The sequence below is a fragment of the Mustela putorius genome, unplaced genomic scaffold, assembly GCF_011764305.1.
Source record: "Mustela putorius furo isolate JIRA1106 unplaced genomic scaffold, ASM1176430v1.1 tig00003834_pilon_pilon_pilon, whole genome shotgun sequence".
NCBI classification, from domain to species: domain Eukaryota; kingdom Metazoa; phylum Chordata; class Mammalia; order Carnivora; family Mustelidae; genus Mustela; species Mustela putorius.
Genome location: NW_025421987.1, coordinates 34,612,914 through 34,635,121, shown reverse-complemented (window position 1 = coordinate 34,635,121; position 22,208 = coordinate 34,612,914). Strand labels below are relative to the sequence as shown.

Sequence of the window (22,208 nt, the reverse complement as noted above, 5' to 3'; positions counted from 1 at the left end):
GGATCATAAAACCATAAAAAAATTCTGTACCAAGTCTCAGAAAGTAACCCACTGCTGAACCTTGAAACTGGTGGTTCAAAGGCAAGTAAAAGAAAGTATTCTGGGGCACCTGGGTGGCTCAGTGGGTTAAGCCTCTGCCTTTGGCTCAGGTCATGATCTCAGGGTCCTGGGATCGAGCCCCACATGGGGCTCTCTGCTCAGCAGGGAGCCTGCTTCCCCCCTCTCTCTGCCTGGCTCTCTACTTGTGATCTCTCTCTCTCTGTCAAATTAAAAAAAAAAAAAGAAAGAAAGTATTCTTCCTTCAAATTAAATATTTTTATTCATTTTTGATGTTATTATCTGCTTTGTGCATGTTGAGTTTGAGGAGTTCTTTATAGATCTTGGTTATCAGCCCTTTGTCTGTACTGTCATTTGCAAATATTTTCTCCCATTCCATGGGTTGCCTCTTTGTTTTGTTGACTGTTTCCTTTGCTGTGCAAAAACTTTTGATCTTGATGAAGTCCCAAAAGTTCATTTTCGCTTTTGTTTCCTTTGCCTTTGGAGACATGTCTTAAAGTGGCCGATGTTGAAGAGGTTACTGCCTATGTTCTCTAGGATTTTGATAGATTCCTGCCTCACATTGAGGTCTTTTATCCATTTTGAGTTTATCTTTGTGTATGGTGTAAGAGAACGGCTGAGTTTCATTCTTCTACACATAGCTGTCCAATTTTCCCAGCAGCATTTATCAAAGAGACTGTCTTCTTTCCACTGGATAGTTTTTCCTGCTTTGTCAAAGATTATTTGACCATAGAGTTGAGGGTCCATATCTTGGCTGTCTACTCTGTTCCACTGATCTATGTGTCTGTTTCTCTGCCAGTACCATGTTGTCTTGGTGATCATAGTTTTGTAGTAAGGCTTGAAATCAGGCAACGTGATGCCCCCAGCTTTGTTTTTCTTTTGCAACATTCCCTTAGCAATTCATGGTCTCTTCTGGTTCCACAAAAATTTTAGGATTGTTTGTTTCAGGACTTTGAAAAATGCCAGTGGAATTTTGATTGGGATGGCATTGAAAGTATAGGTGGCTCTAGTCAGTATAGTCATTTTAACAATGTTTATTCTTTTGATCCATGAGCATGGAATGTTTTCCATCTTTTTGTATCTTCTTCAATTTCTTTCATGAGTGTTCTATAGTTCCTCCAGTACAGATCCTTTACCTCTTTGGTTAGGTGTATTCCCAGGTATCTTCTCAGGTATCTTATGGTTTTTGGTGCTATAGTAAATGGAATCTATTTTCTAACTTCCCTTTCTATATTTTCATCGTTGGTGTGTAAGAAAGCAACTGATTTCTGTACATTGATTTTTGTATCCTGCCACATTACTGAATTACTGTATGAGTTCTAGTAGTTTGGGGGTGGGGTCTTCTGGGTTTTCCATATAAAGTATCATGTCATCTGCGAAGAGAGAGAGTTTGACTTCTTCTTTGCCAATTAGAATACCTTTTCTTTTCTTTTTGTTGTCTGATTCCTGTTGCTAGGATTCTAATACATGTCAAATAACAGTGGTGAGAGTGGACATCCCTGTTGTATTCCTGATCTCAAAGGGAAGGCTGTCTGTTTTTCCCCATTAAGGATGATATTTGCTGTAGGTTTCTCATAGATAGATTTTATGGATGAATGGATAAAGAAGATACGGTCCATATATATAATGGAGTATTATGCCTCCATCAGAAAGGATGAATACCCAAATTTTATATCAACATGGACGGGACTGGAAGAGATTATGCTGAATGAAATAAGTCAAGCAAAGAGAATCAATTATCATATGGTTTTACTTACTTGTGGAGCATAAGGAATAACACAGAGGACACTGGGAGAGGGAGAGAAGTGAGGTGGGGGAAATCGGAGAGGGAGACAAACAATGAGAGACTGTGGACTGAGAAACAGGGTTTTGGAGGAGAGAGGTGTTGGGGGTTGGGTGAGCCTGGTGGTGGTATTAAGGAGGGCACATATTACATGGAGCACTGGGTGAGGTGCATAAACAGTGAATTTTGGAACACTGAAAAAAAATAAAATTAAATTTAAAAAAATTAAATATTTACATTCAAACTTGAAAAAAATAGTTTTAAGAATCTTTTTAATGAAAAGCAATAGATTCCTAATGAATTATTGAGAGAAAATAGGGGGAATTTAGAGCACAATTTTAATAATTAAGATCAATATTATGAAGAAGTCTGTATCTGTTCATTAATAAATTTTCTTAGATATTGAAATCAATGGATGTGTATATTATGATAATTATTATATTTTGACTGTGTATTATTCAACATGACATTGAATAGCAAAATCTTGCAAAAGATATTTCTGTAAAAATGGAGCCCATTATTATCTAAGTCTCTGGCAATAACACAGAGAAAATAGTAACCAAAGGGTGACCTTTCAGTTTTCACATATAAAAAATATTGTGTTGGTAAGGAACTAGCAAAAATATCTCAAATGACTGAATTAGTCACCAAACAACTAGAAAGTTATTTTTAGTTAAATTTATATGTGACCAAGTTGAAGTATTCTCCAGAAGGGTCACTAGCAGAGAAATATTATTGGAACAAATTATTAAAATCATTATGTTGGAGGATAAAATAGACATGTCATATGTCAGTGTATTCAGAAGAATTAAAATATATATACAAGAATTTAGTCAAACTGTAACCTAATGTATTATGGAAAAGATTCCAGTTGAGATACTGCAAGATTTTGATTTGGGTAGCAGATCTTCAATGCATTTTACATGTGACAATATGCAAATCATTTTTAAAACTCTGATTCTCGCTTTACCTATAAAGTAGAGATAATAATGCCTATAGCATGTGAGTAGATACGGAAGATGAATGAAATAATTTTTGTTAAAAACACTTTGGAAAATGACAAAGCTGGTTTTCAATATTATACATTCTAAATTCAATCACATTTTCAGCCACAATTTAATTGTGCTGATTGGAATAGAATCTCTTCATTAAATGGAGTAGCTGAAAACAAGCTGATATAATTAAAATGCTATTTACAAGATTTATAAGTAAAGCTGGATTTTTAGTGCAATGACCAAATCTCATTTCTGGCAAGAGGATTGTCACCAAGTGAGTATTAAATGAAAAGATAAAAAATAAAGAATTTGAAAACAAAAATAATGATATTACTTATAGAGAATAAGAAAAAAAAATAGGCATAGGGTCAAATGTTTCCATATACAGACTAATATTTTCTAAAGACAATGTGGATTTTCCAGCTGGAAGTGCTTGGAGTGTGAATGTTGGTGTCTGGAAGGTACACAAATGTGATACGTAAAAGGATAGTTTTTATTTTTTTTTAAGATTTTATTTATTTATTTGACAGAGAGGGATCACAAGTAGATAGAGAGGCAGGCAGGGGGTGGGGGTGTAGGAAGCAGGCTCCCTGCTGAGCAGAGAGCCCGATGCGGGGCTCAATCCCAGGACTCTGAGATCAGGACCTGAGCCGAAGGCAGAGGCTTTGACTCAATGAGCCCCCCAGGCACCTCTAAAAAGATAGCTTTATGGAAAGAAAGTTTTGTTGGATGTGTTATCAGTAGAGAGAAGGAAAACAAGGCTTGGACCAAAAAGCTTTGTGGGGGAAAAACGAAGAAGAAGCAACTCTATGAAGGATATGATTTAATGATGTGATGCTTACATGGAAGAAAAAAAACTAAAACAGTGTGAGGAAGAAAATAAGTATTGGGAAAAGGACATTATGCATCAAGACCAATCAACATTCTTAAAACTGTAGCCTGAAAGTGTTCTTAAAATGTTCAAGGTCACCACCTTCTGTACTCCTCTTAGAATTTAAATGTATAATCTGAAGCTGGACAGTCTGTACTCGTATGGTTTCAGTAAGTTCCTTCTTATGGTAAGAAGTGTGGTAGCATATGATTTCTTTAAAAAGGAGTGGTAATCAAAAGTTTAGAGGTTTGGACCAAGGAGAAAGGGCAGCAGGCTCAGTCTCCTGAAGAGCATTGGCTCGTTCATGAAGGCTTATAAGTTTATTTAAAAATAAATGGCATAATTTAGAAGCTATCTAATCAACTCAATGATATTTTTAAATATTTTTTATTAACATATAATGTCTTATTAGCCCCAGGGGTACAGGTCTGTGAATCGCCAGGTTTACACACTTCATAGCACTCACCATAGCACATACCTTCCCCAATGTCCATAACCTCAATGATATTTAGTAAAACTAAAAGCAGTTTTTACGTTGCTATGAAGCAGTTACATTTGCAAGATTCTGTCTGAGAAGAGGTGGGTGAGTTTTCACAATCCTCTCTGTGATTCAGATACAGACAACTTGCGGTCAGGTTCATGGTTGAGAGCAGGTAAACAAACATTTGCTTTTATGTTTTCTCCTTTATAGTGTTTACTCTTCCATGTGCAATACATAACAAGAAAAACAGCACATGGTCCAAACTCCATAATAACATTTTTTGATACATTCTTAATGTGAAAATGTGAAAAATGTGCCATAATTTTCTAGTGAATAGGAGATGTACTGATAAGACTTTGATGTATGAGCAAACCATACACTTACTTATCCTTCTTCTCAAAACAGAGAAGAAAGGTTGGATAAAGAAAATTTTTTGGATTTAAAGGGGGACAAAGCGAATACCTTCCTAGCAGGAAAAGAAATAAATATAATCCTCCTAAAGAACAGACAAAGAATCACCTAAAAATGTAAGGTTTATTTTGGGGGAAGGGAGAACTTCATTACAAAGCTTTTACCTAGCTAGCACTGCTGCAGAACACATCAAGGAGAGGCTTATCATGTCTATCTGATTGAATGTGGAGATACTGCGTTGTTGCTGGGATGGAGATTTTCTTTCGTAAGCCATTTAATACACCAGCACAACTTATTCACTCACTGTTCGCCATAGGTGGAGTCCTATCTTTCAAGTTTCTTAGCCACAAATAATAGCACAGAGATGCAAAAATAAAAAGTTCCATCAGGTCAGATAACGGGGGGCATTGTGTTTGCAGACAGAGTGGCAGAAAAGCTGACTAATGTCATCGAATCTCCTCTGCCTATGACAAACAAAGCCGGGAGGAGGCTTTAGCAGGACAGGACAGAAGTCAGTTTGCAGAGCTAATCCCAGAACCACCTGTAGCCTTCGAGAAAGACAGTGCAATACTTGCTCATTGGACTAGCCAAGGGTGACATTTATTACTGATGCTAGCGGAAAGACGTCAGGAGAACCTGGGGCAGTTAGGAGAAGGTTGCAGTGAGAAAATGGTGAGGTGGGATGAGAATGAAGGGCATTTTGGCATCCATGAGCTCTGCTGCAAGGCTAATCTGAGGTTTGCACACTAATAAAATGCAAGACCCAGGCATGTTATTGCTTTAAAAAAAATAATTTGCAGTAGACTAATGGTTAGAACCGTCTATGAAAGCCTATGGAAAACGCTCTAAAAGGCATCTGTGCAGGACTTCAATGGACACAACATCATTGCTAAAGCTCAGGTTATTACATAGACATGTTAAATGATATAGACATGGGGCAGGAAGTGACATAGGGCCTGGAGAGGACCTAGAGGATACACCTCTGTATCCTCTAGGTCCTCTAGGGAGATTTCTCCTCTCTCTAGGAGTGAGGAGTCAGAGGAACTAAGGTTCCCTGAACCTGACACTAAAATTAAATGGGGAAAGATGTAGTTAGGGCAAGCCCTTCACAAATGCCAGTGGATGAAGGGAAGGAGGCACTGGGGCCACCGAGAGTGGTGTTGTGGGCTGTGCCCTGAGCAAGACTGACCTCCTCTGTCCCCAGCACGATGCTGAGGGATCTCTAGAAGTCTCATAACCCTTGGTCTGAACAGTGTTTTCCACATTTTGTAGGCAAGGAAACTATGAGAAACTATGTTTCTGGTACAAGAGGTCTCCCAGGTAAATATTGAAAGCAGCATTCTAATTAATGGCAGTTGACTTCAAAAGCCATGATGTTAAGAACAAATTGAAAGAATCGAAATTAATTTTTAAAAATAGAACAATGAATATAATTGACTATTTCCTGTTTTTTTAAAATGGTATTTCCCACCATACTGTTTTTAGACGAAGTAATTTGTGACACACCTGAGACATGGTTTGTACAATTGAAATGAAAAAAAAAAAATTTATTTATTTATTTTTTTAAGAAAAAGCCTTTCTCTTTCCCTTCCTCCCTTCCTCCTTTCCTTTCGTCCTTGTTTTCTTTCTTAAAAAGTTAGTCTACTGTCTTTTGGTAGTGGTCAACTAACCGTTATAAGAGAACAACTTCCAAAAGGAGCCCATATGGTGGCAAATGGTATGAATATGGATAAATAAATTCCAAAGCACAAACTACCAAAAAATGAGAACTGAGGAGGACACTTGTTCCTTGGTCCCACAAAGGGACTGGAGACTCCAGAGACCTGCACCGAAATCAACAGAGCGTGAAGTATCAGTTCACATGGTTATTCTTGTCCTGGCTTCCGTCCTAAATTATTTCAACTCTATAGCTCTCAATTCACCTTTTTCTTTTTTAAAGGGTTTTATTTATTTATTTGAGAGAGAGAGAACACAAGCAAGGGGAGGGACACGGGGGGAGGGAAAAAGGAGGTTCCCCACTAAGCAGGGAGCCTGGACCCTGGGATCATGTCCTGAGCTGAAGTCAGACGTTTAACTGATGGAGCCATCCAGGTCCCCCTCAATTCACCTTTTTTTTTTTTTTAAGATTTTATTTACTTATTTGACAGACAGAGTTCACAAGTAGGCAGAGAGGCAGGCAGAGAGAGAGGAGGAAGCAGGCTCCCTGCTGAGCAGAGAGCCCAATGCGGGACTCGAGCCCAGGACCCAGAGATCATGACCTGAGCCAAAGGCAGAGGCTTAACTCATTGAGCCACCCAGGTGCCCCTCATCATTTTCTAATACAAGTGACAGTATTATCTGCATTCATAAAATATCTTAGTGGAGAAATTAAAATATAGTCATTTTAAGCGAAAAGTGTTGCTCTTAGCTCATTTTTTTCTATGACGGAAGCCTTTTTCAAAAATGTTAGAGGATGGGTCATTCATGCATCTGACTTATGAAATTTGTTTCAAAAAACATTTGATTTAAAAAAGAATTATTAATTGGGTTATGGACATTGGTAAATGTATGTGCTATGGTGAATGCTGTGAAGTGTGTAAACCTGGCAATTCATAGACCTGTACCCCTGGGGCTAGTAATACATTATATGTTAATAAAAAATAAAAAATTTTAAAAAAAGAATTATTGAAATCATTGCTAATGAAAAAGCATTGCCTGGCTGGCATTTTAGGCTTAGAAATGATGTAATAGAGATCCTAAAGGAGTGTTGGGTTTCTGGCCAAGGATAGTTGGTACACAATGTAAAAGCAACGTGTGCTGGTGGGAACCACTTTGAACAGAGAATTAGATAGGACCCTTATCCTTGACTTTGTTATTGAGTAGACGTGTGACCTCAGCTATACCGCTTGACTTTCTAGTGCCTTTTGTCTTTTTTTGAGAGGCGTGACAGTAACATGTCTTCATATTTTATATTTGTGTTATCCCAAGAGGATCAAGGACTCTCCCAGATTCTAACCATTGTCTAAATTAGCTTCATGCAGTTTTTCTTGGTCATGTGTCTAATGCAATTTTATTAACTTTGTTTTACTTCTTCTCTGTTAAATGTACTGTTAAAATGTACTGACATTTTTTTTCTATTCATTATAACCACTGAAATGTCCTGCTCCCAGAAATAGCTGGATTTTCGTATTCATCCATCCATCCATCCATCCATCTACCCAACACACTTGTATTGAATGCCATTGGTGTGCAAAGATTGTGCCATCGCTGGGCGTTGAGCTATTTCAGTCATGTTCATGAGGGTGAGTCACATGGCTAAAACTTCTGACCAGCTTGTTTAAAGGAACAGCTAGCTAACCCCAGGAGTGTTAGAAAATAAGCTTGTGGATCAGCCTGTTGTTTTGCCATTTTTCTTCTGATCCCAGGCCAGCTACCTGTATTTCAGAGGTTCTGACTGATGCTGAGGGGTTTGAGTAGGCTTGAGTGGAAGCTTGAGGATTTGGGTCACCACTCTTTCCATCAGCTATCAGTGAGAACTTTTATAGCTGCTGCAGAAGAGGCTACAATTTCACGAGCTGTTGAGTTGGAAAAGGAAAACTACATTTTACCAGGACAATTCCTTCCTACTCTGTATTTGTTAAGGCAGAGATAAAGCCAAGATTGGGAGTCTGTTTATATTCTAATATGATGGCATTTTTAAATTAAGAGAAACCTAAGGGTAGAAAAAAAGTATCATATAGGAGTCCTACAGATGAAAATACCCTACTTCATGACATTTCATAAAATTGTCTTCTTCTGTAGGTTTTCCAGGGACTTGTTTCTATTCAAGTTGGTACTATCTGGCTATTTTTCAAAATGTCTTACCTTGTCGCTGCTTTTCCACATAGTGGGAAATATTGAAGATCAGTGATACAACCAGAGCTAACCCCAAAAAGGCTACAATTATCCAGGCATAAAACTGGCATTCAGAGTTTCCTGGAAAAAAACAAACAAACAAAAAATACCTATATCAACATCATAGGTGCTCACCAATTTGTTTTGAATTGAATATTCCCACAATTAAAACCATAGTTTTTATTCATAATGAAGAACAAATCCTCTGCCAAGAAATTAATTACCATTGACAGACAAAGCTGCCTTACAGATTTCAAATGGGTATTGCTATTATGTCCCTGTATTCAGCATGGACAAAAGGAAGCAAGTTTCCCTCATTCTCAGTGTTGATGAAATGAAAGATGTTTTTAGTCTAGCTGCTAATATTTGACAACTGGTGACAGATTATTAAGACTTTGATTCAAAATGAAAATCATCCAGATTATCCAGAATGATAATTTGCCCTACTTTTTCCCTTTCTTTAATCTTCAGATATAGTCATATATACTTTTATTTATGGAAAACCACTTATCCCCTTCTATAAATAGTTATGCTTCTCTTTACCCTTGTGTAGAGATTCTTTTTTCATTCCTGAGCCATAGGGGGCTTGTGGGCTATTGCCTATCAGTTGTCCTTGGTTATTTATGGTAATCTTTACATGTATATGAGTGTTTTATAAGATAATTACCCTGATTTTATGTATTTAGATATATGTATTATGTGTATATTTATGTATAATGCGTATATAAAATACATTATATTTACATATAAATATATTGATTTTATATGTAATACATATATAATATGCATATGTGTATACATATAGTCTATACCATATATCATATACTATATAAACATTATATATTAATTATAAATGTATATTTATTACATTATTTATATTTTATTAATATGTATTTTATATATATTTTACATATGTATATATTATAATTTTATATATTTATATATATACATATATATGTATAAGAATTAGACAATTATCTTAGTAGCCAAATAGTCATGTGAATACTGACCCCAGAAAAGTAGCTTATGATTCTCTAACACTGTATATTTATGTGTTCAACCGACATCAGACATCTCTTCTGTGTCAGGACCTGTGCCTTATATTTGGGAATCAAAGGTAAAGAAAACAGAATCTTGGCCCTCAAGGCACTGTTTAGCTGGTGACACAGATGTGTAAAGACAAGCAGAAATGGCATGTGACAGTAGCTACAACAGAGCTTATGTTCCTTCCCAGCCTCGGCTCCCTCTATGACTTCCCCGAATCAGACACCATGCTCGGCCCTTTCAAAGAACTCTAAATAGCATGATGTTAGATGCAGAACAGGCAAACCCCTCACAGGAGGGAAATCAGTCTTGCTTCCCTCTCCTGTCTTTAAACCAGCAAATAATCCTTAGACCAAAATGTCCTTTGTGCTGCTCTCTTATACTTATTTTCTATATCTCAAATTTGATGTTTGAATTGTTTTTTGTTTTTTGGGTACATATTGACATTGCAGTGTGGTTGTTGAGTCGCTGTCAGTGGACCTGTTTGAGAGGTCGTCTGGTTTCCTTCCTTCCTGCCTGCCTTCAGCCCGCCCTCCCTTACTTCCCTTCCTCCTTCCATTCCCCCATCCCTGCCTTCTTTCTTTCCTTCGCATCATTTATTTTTAAATGAACATTTGTGATATAGATGTACATCTACATATTTGCATATAATTTGCATATTGCTTATTTATATATACTTTGCTTTTGTTTGAAATAGTCTGTGGCTCTTTAAACATAAATCTGTCTACTAATGTCTGCAACCTCCTTTTTAATTTCATACTATGTTATTTAGGTGTTCGAAATACCATGAAGTCCACAAAGGATAGAACCATCTCTGCCTTCTGCTCTGCAGTGCGAGGCATAATATACATGATTTATAAAGATTTTTTAAAGAATTTGTTAATAAATAGGAAAAGGTCGCTGATAATGATAGTGAAATGTGTGGTTTTGTTTTCTTTCTTTTTTTAAGATTTTATTTCTTTATCTGACAGAGAGAGAGACAGCAAGAGAGGGAACACAGCAGGGGGAGTAGGAGAGGGAGAACAAGCTTCCCACTGCGCAGGGAGCCTGAAGCAGGGCTCAATCCCTAGACTCTGGGATCATGACCTAAGCTGAAGGCAGATGCTTAATGACGAGCCACCCAGGAGCCCCTGGTTTTATTTTCTTTAAGGGACTTTTTATGTTTCATAAAATTAAAGAAAAATGAGAAGACTTGAATAGTTTTTAATTCTCCAATAGACCTATCAATTCATTTGGTTAAAAACACTAAGGTTTAAAAAGGCCTTATTTATTCATCATGAACATCATCCCATAAATATTTATGAGAATTCTACAACATAGTAATCATTAACTACTTAAAATATACCAGAAATTCTAGGTTTTGCATGGTACCGTCTATATTCCTAGAAATATTTCTTTGACTTTTATGTTTATGAAAAGAACACATGTGCCTGCTGAGTATATATTTAAAAAATCCTAGCAATATAAAAAATCTAAGCAATTCCTAGAATAACATGTAAGATTCTCTATTAGAGCATAAATGGGTCACAAATTTTATACTAATTAGCCTTTTTTTAAAAAGTTACCAATGTGTCTGGGGGATGTTTGCCATGTTATTATGTTATTTTTAGTGGCTACATGGAATTATACAGTATTGCTGTACTATAATTCACCTACCCATTTCTCTAAGATGGACATTCTGATTTTTTAAAATGGTTTCTCTTATAAACAATAATGCAGTGAACTTCACTGTACAGGCCTTTTGTACAGGCCTCTGTAGAAAGAGGCTCCTGAGAATATAATTGCTGGGTCTCAGGGAATTTTTAAGAGAGCTTTCAAAGAGAGCTTGTTCCCCATTGTGCATTGATAATAGTCCTTCTCAGGTGGTTAATGGGACTATAATTGTGAACAAATGGGACCAGCAGGCTTTCTCAATGGCCAGTTGGGTCTCAGTTTCTCTCTCTGCTATCACAATACAAAGGAATTAGTTTATGTTTTCTATTATCAAACTAATGGTTAAATCAATGAATTATGTTATTAAGGACTTCTTGTATTTGTCACTTACAGACCCACAGTCTAGATGCAGTTCTAGGTTCTTTCACATCTTAAATCTTAAGGCAATTTGAGGGCACATACTATATTTTCTATCGAGATAGATCACAATTATCAATTCAGGATATTCCGTCTGTCAAGTAGACTCAAATCACTCACCCTCTACAGTCACTGTATTTGGTAACAAATAAATGAACTTCAGTTGCTACACAGAGGCCAGATTTGCTGTATGTATCATTCTTGTTCACAATTAAAAACAATTAGTAAACTGAGACAAGCAAAAACAGAAAGCTAAGAATCAACCACAATCCTGTTTCCAAGAGATGACCCCTGTGAACACCTTGGTTCATATACTTCCAGTTATTTTTCTCCGTATAAAAATTGTTACAGACAAAGACATATGATTCATTTATACTGACTATACTATTATCTACTTTCATTCCAATAATCTATAGTGTGTTTCTTTTCCTATAAATAAAATATATGTTCATTTCTTTTAGCTGCCCTATATCCCATTGAGCGAATTTTCCATAATTTAAACAATCCCTTATCATTAGATATTTAAGTTGCTCGTGATTTTTAGTTATATAAGCAATGTTGTGATGAATATCTGTAGCTACAACTATATATCCAATCTTAATTTTTTCCCATGTTAGAAATTCTTGATTTGCTAGATCAAAGGATATACACATCTTATAGGATTTTAATATAATGATGGCTCAGGTTTTAGAACACAATATTAAGCAGACCCTTTCCAGGTTGATCTGGCCTCTGTTCCTATTATTGCAATTGGTCCGGACTTTAGGTTTATGGCTCTTTTGGTTCATTGAACACCATTCCTGGTAGCTACTATCTTTCCACACACTGTCTCATATAGTTCCCTCCTTTGTGGTTTTTGGAGGAGATTGTTCACTTGTCTTTTCTCCCAGGAGAAGGAACTTGCTCCTCTCTCTGCCCTAAGCATAGAGAACATCACACTTTTCTTTCCTCACCATGAACTATTTCCACAAAATATTACTTTAGGTTTCTTATCTTTTAGGACTTATTTGCTATGCCTGCCCAATAATACACCATGCTCCAGTCATTCTGAGACACTTAAGATTCTCAGCAGATACCATACTTACCATCTCATGTCCTTATGTCTCTGTGTATTTGCCCCTTTGCCCGAAATGCCTTCCCCCTTAACTATTTAACAAGTTCCTAGTCATCCTTCAAGACTGCATTTTCTTTGAAGCGTTCACTCTACGCTGCCTGTCCCCCACCAAGTGATATCTTTTATATCTCTGTAATTCAACAAATATTGAGGTAATATTTGTTGAGGTAATCATTTATGTGTAAAATTCTCTCCCTACTTAACTGAACTTCTTGAAGGACTGAAAGGTCGTATTCATTGTGGTCTTCATGCTTCAATTTCCTCATTGTACCTATTTTTGTGGAGATTGAGATTTATAGAAGAGTGTTCCTCATTAATAAGATGCTCAATAAATGTGAGCTATTATTCTTTAAAAAAATTTTATTTGAGTATGGCTGACACACAATGTTACATTAGTTTCAGAGGTACAACATTTCTATATGTTATGCTAGGCTCATCGCAAGTGTAGTTAGCTTCTGCTGTCATACAACACTATTACAATACCATTGACTGTGTTCTCTTTGCTATACCTTTTATTCTCATGATTTCTTCAATATATAACTGAGAATTATTGTTATTCTCATCTTAAAACCAGTAAGATTCCAATTTTTATTTCTGCAACCTACTTCTGCAACCTATTCAGAGAGCAAAGTAGGTTCTCACTAAGCATGTATCAACTAACTAAATAGAAAATGAGTGGCATGAAGATGGATAATGTAATGACTAGGGCCAACAGAAACGTTCTGATCAAGTATGAGGTCTAAACACACCCACAACTTTGGGAAGACAAGCTGAAGATTCTATTACATTTTTCTCTAGTACTGTTGAGAAAGTACCTACCTTCCAGCAGCTAGGGACCAGATCCTTGTGAGAAGGAGAATAGCACATTAGGCCACTGTAATCTTGGTGTAAGTGCTCATCTACAACAGTCTAATTCTTTCTGCCCTGAATATGTATTTACTGAAAAGCCTACAGATTATTTTTTTTCCAGGAAGTTTAGAACAAGTGGTTTGCATTAACAGCTACTGATATGATTAAATTTATGGGGTGTCCACCACTCTAAACATAAAATTTTCTTTTCTTGTTTAAAAATAAGTCTTTGCGGCACCTGATAGTTCAGTGGGCTGAGCCTCTGCCTTTGGCTCAGGTCATGATCTCAGGGTCCTGGTTTCGAGCCCCGCATCGGGCTGTCCGCTCAGTGTCCCCTGTCACTCTCTGCCTGCCTCTCTGTCTACTTGTGATCTCTGTCTGTAAAATAAGTAAATAAAAGCTTTTTTAAAAATTTAAAAAGTAAAAATAAGTCTTTAAGGAGTTTGGTTGGGGTCAGTGAAATCTCTGGGGAAAGGAATTTAGAAAAGACCACTAGTTGAGGTAAGCTGTATGAGCTAGATGCAACCTTAGGAAATTTACACCTGCATAATGCTGGGATGGTAATGACCTAAGAGTCAGAGTGAAGAGAAATAATCTCCTCAGAGAATACACAATAACTTCCAAAGACATGAAATGAGATGTGCTTTCACTCTCTTCAACCTTTACCTTAAAGATCAATGTCTTTATGTTCACTTATTAAATGCATACTCTTCCAGTATGAGAATAGAAAAATAAGTGTTTTTCTAGGTACTGATAACATGGTTATCATAAATCAAGAGTGGCCTCATGAAATAGTTGTTCTGTCTGGTTATTGTTAGAGAAAGAATGGACAATCTTTAATCTTTAAGTAACTACTTAAATTTTTTTCAGCCTAGTAATTATATATACCATAATATAGTATAGGTTACTTAAGAACACTTATAACAGCTAATATTTTATAGAGTTGGCCAGAAAGTTGCTTTGTTTCTAATGAAGCATTTGATAGATATATTAATGATTTACTGGTAAGCAAATTGGGTAATTTATAATCTTATGTTAGAAGTAGTCAAATATAATTGTTACAGATGGCTAACAGACATGAAAAGATTCTAAACATCATTCATCATCAGGGAAATACAAATCAAAACCACAATGAGATACCACTTCACACCTGTCAGAATAGCTAAAATTAACAACACAGGAAAAACCACAGATGTTGGTGAGGATGTGGAGAAAAGGGAGCCCTTTCACACTGTTGGTAGGAATGCAAATTGGTGGAGTCACTCTGGAAAATAGTAAAAAAGTTAAAAATGGAACTACCTTATGACCCAGCAATCACACTCCTGGGTATTTACTCACAAGATACAAAAATATTAATTCAAAGGGTAGGTGTACCCCAGTATTTATAGCAGCAGCATCAACAGTAGCCAAATTATGGAAAGAACCCAAATGTCCATCAACTGATGAATGAATAAAGAAGAAGTGGTATATATATATACAAAAGAATATTACTCAGCCATCAAAAAGAATGAAATCTTGCCATTCTCAACAATGTAGATGGAGCCAGAGAGTATTATGCTAAGTGAACTAAGTCAGAGAAAGAAAATACCATATGATTTCATTCATATGTGGAATTTGAGAACATAAGGGGAAAAAAGAGAGGCAAGCTGAAGAAAACAAACTGCTGGAAGGGAGGTGGGTGGGGGATGGGCTAGATAGTTGATGGGCATTAAGTAGGGCACTTGTGTTGAGCACTGGATATTGTATGTAAGTGAGGAATCACTAAATTCTACTCCTGAAACTAATATTCCACTGTATGTTAACTAACTGGAATTTAAATAAAAACTTGGGAAAAAAAGAAAAAACGTATGTTTACTTTAGAAAATTTGTAATTAAAAAAAAAAGTTGGGTCTACAATTATTGCATCAAATCCTATAACATATACTTTGGGACCTTGATCATTCACTCATGCACATGCTGAAAGGATGCAAAACTGTTTGGGGAAGGAAATTTTCACCTTGTCTTAAGTTCTCCCTGGATCTGCCTCTGAATGGATATAGAATGGGCTTCGATGGCTTTCTAAACTGGGACATATACCAGTTATGTTCCTAAAATGCTTTAAGAGAATATCAAAGCTGTTTCCATTTCAGCTGACAATCTGCCTTCAAATGGCAACAGAATCCTGAACTGCAGGTTACAATCAGAAAATAAAAATTAAAATGCTTTGTCGCTCTTTTTGTTTTCTTCCATTTTATACAATTTCTGCCTATGTTATCAGGGCAAAATGAATCTCGTTTTAGAGAAAAGAACCAGCTGGATGAAATGTGCTATTGAATTCATTAATTATAAGGAGTCTATGGACTAGAAGACATCGTTGAATATATCACTTGGCATCTCTGGTAGAAGAAGCTGGGATCTCCCCAAGAACTGGCACGTTTTCACCCTTATGGTTCATGTGACTACTACCGTCAGCCATCTGGCTGCAATTATGTATCATTTGATAAACAATCTATCTTAAGCAAATCTCTGTGATTATATGATACTCATTTTTGTGACCTAATTGTACCCACGTCTTCTTAATTTTCCTTTGTCTTGATCTATTTGGTTAACCCTTATACAGGACTATATGCTTTATGTACTTCAAATACCTCTCTTTCTGAGGGAGGAGTAAGAAAGCAAAGAAAGAAAGAAAGAAGGAATAATAGATGGCTAGAACTTATCCTTGAGAGAACTAATGATTTACTTCGTACTTAGTTGTTTTTTTTTCTTTCAGTTCTCATAGTATCTAGTATTTAGTCTATATTCAATAAATAGTTGTAGTTTGGGCAAATAGAATGAAGTGCTGTATAAAAAAGCATACTTCAAGGCAAAGCCCCTCATCTTATTTTTATAATTACACTGATTCTAGCTATAAAATATCCTATCATTTGCACAAAATTATATTTCAATTAGAAGTTCCCCTTTAGCTTCTTTAATTAAAAGGAACACGAAAAAGTTGTATCAGTCCATTAATTGGGACAAGAAAATAATTTGCTCTCAACTACAAAGAAACAACCATGTCAAGGTCATGAGCCTACTTATTTTATGTAAAGGCTTTAACAAAATCCTGGTAATTTTCAGGAAATACATTAGCAACAGTAAGACAAGAACTTAGACCACACCATACATTCTTCTAGGGCTCAGTTTTGTCATTAATTAATTTGTTTCACATAACCAACTGGAGGCCTTTGAAAACTTAGGCCAAATTCTAAAGCATGGGGTTGGTTTAGCATGGTCTCTGTTTTTTTCTGATTTCTGGAGTTTCTAACTCCTATCTAACCTTCTGTTTTCCAAGACTTTTTCCTTGTGTAATGTGATATGAGTTTTAAACAGGCAGATTTTAATTTAGAAACTTTGTATTTCATGACATTCTTGATAGCTTTCATAATTTTTTTTAAAAAGATGTTAAGTAATCTCTACACCCAACGTGGGGTTCAGAGTCACAAGTCTGAGCCTCAGCTTTCTTAATTTTTTGATTGCCAACAATAAATGCCCCCATTTTGAAAACAAAGAAAACTTACACAGATGAGAAAAACAAAACAAAACAAAATACACATTTAGCTATTAAGTAGCTAAATGGTGGGGATTTTCAACCTGAATGACAGATTTATGTAAGAGTTCGCACATACTTTCATACCTCCTTTGACCCAGTTATTTCCCAAGTGCAATATGAGTATCTCCAAACCCATGTGGGTGTCTATTCAGTACAGATAATGTTGCTTATACTATTAGATGCACAAAGTGCTCAAAAGTTCTTGCCCAACAAATGCAATCTTCAGTATCATTATTCCATAATTGTAATTACTTTCGTTTAAAAAGCTTTTATCAATGTAAAAAGAACTCCCACACAATTTGAATTTAGCTCTTCACACTGTTAAAAAGCCAAAGGCCTCAAGAAGTTATTAGTGAGGCAATGACAGCTAGGAAAAGCATGATTTAAGTTTCTATCTAGCTTTCAACTGCCAGGGGCTAATTGTAGTCTCTCTAATTATAAGACCTCTGACTCCTTTAATGCCAACAGTACTTGGCAGGCACTGTAGCTGGAATTCACATTTGCTTGTGCTCTGGAGGGAAACCCAGCAAATGTATCATTTTTCTGCTGGCAGGTTTGATTCATACAGAAGACTTCACTTAACTAACAATAGAAAAGCAATACATATGATGCCTTAATTGTTTTCCTTCAGGGAGTCTGTAACTGACACAATTGTATGAGTTTATAGTTTATAGGATATGGCTTTTCAACATGGTTTCTTTCCCTTGGCTTGCAGATTCTGTCAGAGCAGTGACCATCTCCTTGTTGCATTCCATGAGTAGGTGTATCTGCTTTAGGCACCCCAGAAAGTTCAAAGAAAACGTTCTGATATATCATATCCCCATGGATCCTATGCATAAAAAGAGTTTTTTCTTACTGACAGTTAATGACAGTTTGCTGGGGAACTAGGTGCATTCCTGAGGCCTCTTTGCAGCACGTTGTCAGTATCCACACAGCCCCCTATCCCACCACCATCCATCCCCATCACCCCATCAATAAAAGGCATTAAGGGTCATTGATAGAAGCACTGGAAGGTATTCTGAAATCAACTCTCAGGCTTTCGAGTAAATAAGATATTGTTTTTAATGCAAAACTTGGTATCTGTCAACCTTAAGTAAGGATCTGGTATGAACAGAGGGTTATTTGAGAAATGGATGGTGTCTGTTGGGGGAAGGACAGTGATGGGGAGAGGGACGATAGCAGCACAGGGCATTGGAATGCCTGCTTCAAAGTGCAGAGGGAGACTGAGTGAAGACACTTCCTAGCTGTGTGACTTTTTGCATCTCACTGAACCTCACTAGGCCAATTATAACTCTGGAGTTCAGATCCTCAGCTGTGTGACATATTTCTAGCACATCATAGTTGCTCTTAGCCAAGACTTAACTGAATTTGTTAAAGGGAACATAACTGTGGAGGGAGGTATGGGGGAGATTTTAAGACTCTGATGGAGAGGAGAAGTGAGTTGAGGGAAATCATAGGGGGAGACAAACCATGAGAGACTGTGGACTCTGAGAAAGAAACTGAGGGTTTTGGAGAGGAGGGGGAAGAGGGGTTGGGTGAGCCTTGTGGTGGGTATTAAGGAGGGCACGTACTGCATGGACCACTGGGTGTAGTGCATAAACAATGAATTATGGATCATGGAAAAAAATTAAATTAAATTAAATTTAATTTAAAAAATAAAATGTACAACCTCAAAAAAAAAAAAAGACACTATGTTATAATTTCCCCAGGACTGGACTACTTGTCAATTTTATAATTAAACTTTAATTGGGATTGGTCAACTTGAGAAACCCTATTGGGATTAAAGTGCTGGCCAAATTCATTGTTTGCGTATAACACCCAATGCTCCATGCAATCCGTGCCCTCCTTAATACCCACCACTGGGCTCCATTTTATGTATGTACTTAATTGTTTTCTGTTGGAGAAGCACCTTGGCGAGATCCTCTTAGGATATCATGGGTGTATGGGAAACCTTCAGCCAACAAAATTTTAACTATCATGTTTCTTTATTGTTGTAAGAAACCTGTTAATTTTTTTTCTTTCCTCTTTCTAGTTCTAGAATAATTAAATAAAATTCAAAATGCCTGGAAATGTGACCAATAATGATGTTGATGATTTTTCCTGGATTGAAATCCTTAATCCTTCCTTAAAATCACTGCACATATTACTTGAATTAAATGAAACACATTATCTTTGACCCATCTTTAATTAAAAGAACACCTAAGTTTAAAAGATGGTTAATAAATTAGTCCTATCTCATCTCTAAAGGAAAGGCTCATTGTTCTCAGAAAAGCGATTGAGGCTCAAGGAAAGAGAAAACCGTGTGAAGACAATGAAAAAAAAAATTTTTTTTTTGGAAAAGCAACAATCTGTACCTAAGTTGTGGATCACACTTTGTAAGCTAAATTAATGGTAGCCCTCAGGAATTGTTCTCACCAGTTGATTCAGCTAATATTAACTTTATGTGTATGCAGAAACATGGTAGGAATTATGATATTGACGATTTATGAATGCAGTAAGTGCAAGGCATTTAGGCAGGAGAAACCCAATGATACTTGGGGGTTAATTTCTTACATTGCTTTACTTAACTAGGAATAATTTTGCTTTTTCACGCTAATTTTCTTTGTAACTTCACCTATCTAAATGTAAAAAATACTGTTGTCTGACTCTTCTTTCACATTAAAGTCTTTTCCCATCCTTTTAAGTTCTATGAGTTTTTGACAGCAAACCCTTGATATTTTTTATCTCTTCTGTGGCATTGCGGAAGGTCTCAACTGTCAATGGGGAACTCCTGTATTACCTATAAAGGGAACATCTAAACTACAAAATTGTAGGGAAGAAATTGTATCATATCCCTCATAAAATTAGCATTAATGAATCCTGGAAATAGTTGAATGTTATACTCAATGTCTTTGGCCTTCCCATGCTTCCTGAGTTCCCCCAACACCATCAGCTCATGAGAACTGTTCGTAATATTGCCATGTCTATTTTTTGCAGGGCACTGGCAAAACTGGAATAGTTGTTTTGTTCTTTGCTAACCTATGAACCTAGAAAAAATAAAGATAGGTATGTAAATCACATGTCAGGCTTATGCTCCCTGTGTGATTAATCCAATCAACTGATTTTAAAATCAGCAAACAAAATACTGGGAAGAAAATTCACAGAAATTATATATAATATCTTTACCCTATCAATGGCTCACACAAATTGATATTAGAAGTACTGTAAGCACTATAATGAAGCAAAAGATATAATTAGACAATGCACAGATTGTTTGATGCTAAACAGTTTAAAAACCCATTTAAACTGTTCAACTTCATTATAATCAATGATTATCAACAATGGGTTAGTATATTACGCTTTTATCAGTAAAGATTTTTTTTAGGGGATACCAGCCTATTCAGGAAAAACACACTAGAATGAGAGTGGATTGGCATAACTCTTGAAAAAGCAACTATATAATAATGAGATTTACAGTGTTTGTAACCTCTTACTCAATAATGCCAAGTCTAGAAATTTTTCCCAAGAAAATGACTCTTAATATAGGAAAAGTATAGAGATGTTCATCTTTCTGTCATTTGAAATATAACACAGCTGTTTAAAACACAAATGTCCAACAATAAAGAAATAGCTAAGGAAACTATAATTAGCCTAATGGATGTCATTGTCTACATTCTTCTAAAATGATTAGGCAGAAATCATCATGAAAAGGGAAAAACTTATACCCTAATGTTAGCAAAAAATTCTTAGTATATGATTTTATATTCACTATTATTTCAGGTATGAAAAGCAAAACATGTAGAATGTGTTGAAATAAGAGTGGGAAGGAAATACAACATAATACCTTGTGTTTTTTTTGAGGTGGCGGGAACTATGTAAATATTTTTCTTTTTCATATATATTTCAGTCCTCTTACTTGGTATAGTGTGTATCTTTTCTTTTACAACAAAAAGATACTTACTAAAGACATAAAAAGTACACAAAACATTAAAAGGGGTATGAACCATCAATGTGGAACAGACACTCAGCTAATCAATGGGGGTTCAAGCCTTGTGATCCATGTCATGAGGATCAAATTTTCACTGGCCATTGCAGAATGGTCACCTCTCTGGTATCAGCAATTGGGTTAATTTCTGGGAAGATATTACAATTCTTAAACTCAAAGGAATTAGAAATGTGGTTACTACCGACCTGTTTTATAACTAAAGAGGAATATGCATGATCAACAAAAGTTTAAAAATAACAGATACTGTAATTGGCATAATTATCAATGAACACTAACTGAACAGTTACAACTAGCTTTACTTATGCAACTTCCCATTTTTTTCTTCTAAGAGAAAATAATCAACTAATATTTACTACAGTCTTTCCAAGTATGTTCTAAATTATACTAAACGTTATCTCACATTTAAAAAATAATGTATAAACTAATTTAATCCTCAAATCTTAAGTGTTTTTTTGGTTGGAGTGGTGGAAATTATTTCGTGAATTTTTAAGCACAGGAATATAATGAAAGAATTAAAAATGCCACTTACCTGACATGCTTCCTTTGTCAGAGAAATCCTTATGTAGCCATAAGGGAAATGTCTGGATTAAAAAGGCTCCCACAAACTCCTTTTTTCTTGGTAAAGGTGCTCTGGTATTTTAGAAGCAGTGTGCCAGTAAAACGTGTCTGTAACCGTACCTCAGGTTTCTCTCTTCTGTGTTTTAAAATCTTTTGTGTGTACTTTGTTCAGTTACAAACAGGAAATGTGGTGATGGAGGCTTCTAGAGGTTTGATCTGAAACCAGTATGCTCTTAAATTTTTGTGTTACGTGAGAAAAAAAAAATCCCACAAGCTTCTGTATTCTGGTATTTGGATTTTTATCAATACCGAAATCTAATTTTAAAATGATAATAAAAGCAAAGTATGAATTAGCCCAGGAGGGAGTCCCCCATGCCTTTGCAGAGAATCCAGGGATCTCCTCACAAATGAGTTCACATGGAAAGAAACTCAAATACAGTAAACAGGGGAGGAAACAGTGAGAAGCCCCCAGGTGTGTTCAGCTTTTGGGTGTGTTTTCTTTGAGGCCCAATGGAGGAAAGGGGATTGAGGCTTTTTGAACGTTAC

General features: G+C 36.1%; 1 protein-coding gene across 1 annotated transcript in view; it reads right to left on the bottom strand.

The window, feature by feature from the left end:
- The window catches only part of LOC101684774 (T-cell receptor-associated transmembrane adapter 1), a 38,462-nt gene extending 16,585 nt beyond the window's left edge, over nucleotides 1-21,877 (bottom strand). The window contains exons 1-2 of the mRNA XM_004769140.3: nucleotides 21,634-21,877; nucleotides 8,442-8,552 (exon numbers count right to left, since the gene is read on the bottom strand). Of these exons, the coding sequence (XP_004769197.1) occupies nucleotides 8,442-8,552; nucleotides 21,634-21,640 (118 nt within the window). The 5' untranslated portion in view covers nucleotides 21,641-21,877. The remainder of the gene's footprint in view (nucleotides 1-8,441; nucleotides 8,553-21,633) is intronic.
- Between the last annotated feature and the right edge of the window lie 331 nt (nucleotides 21,878-22,208).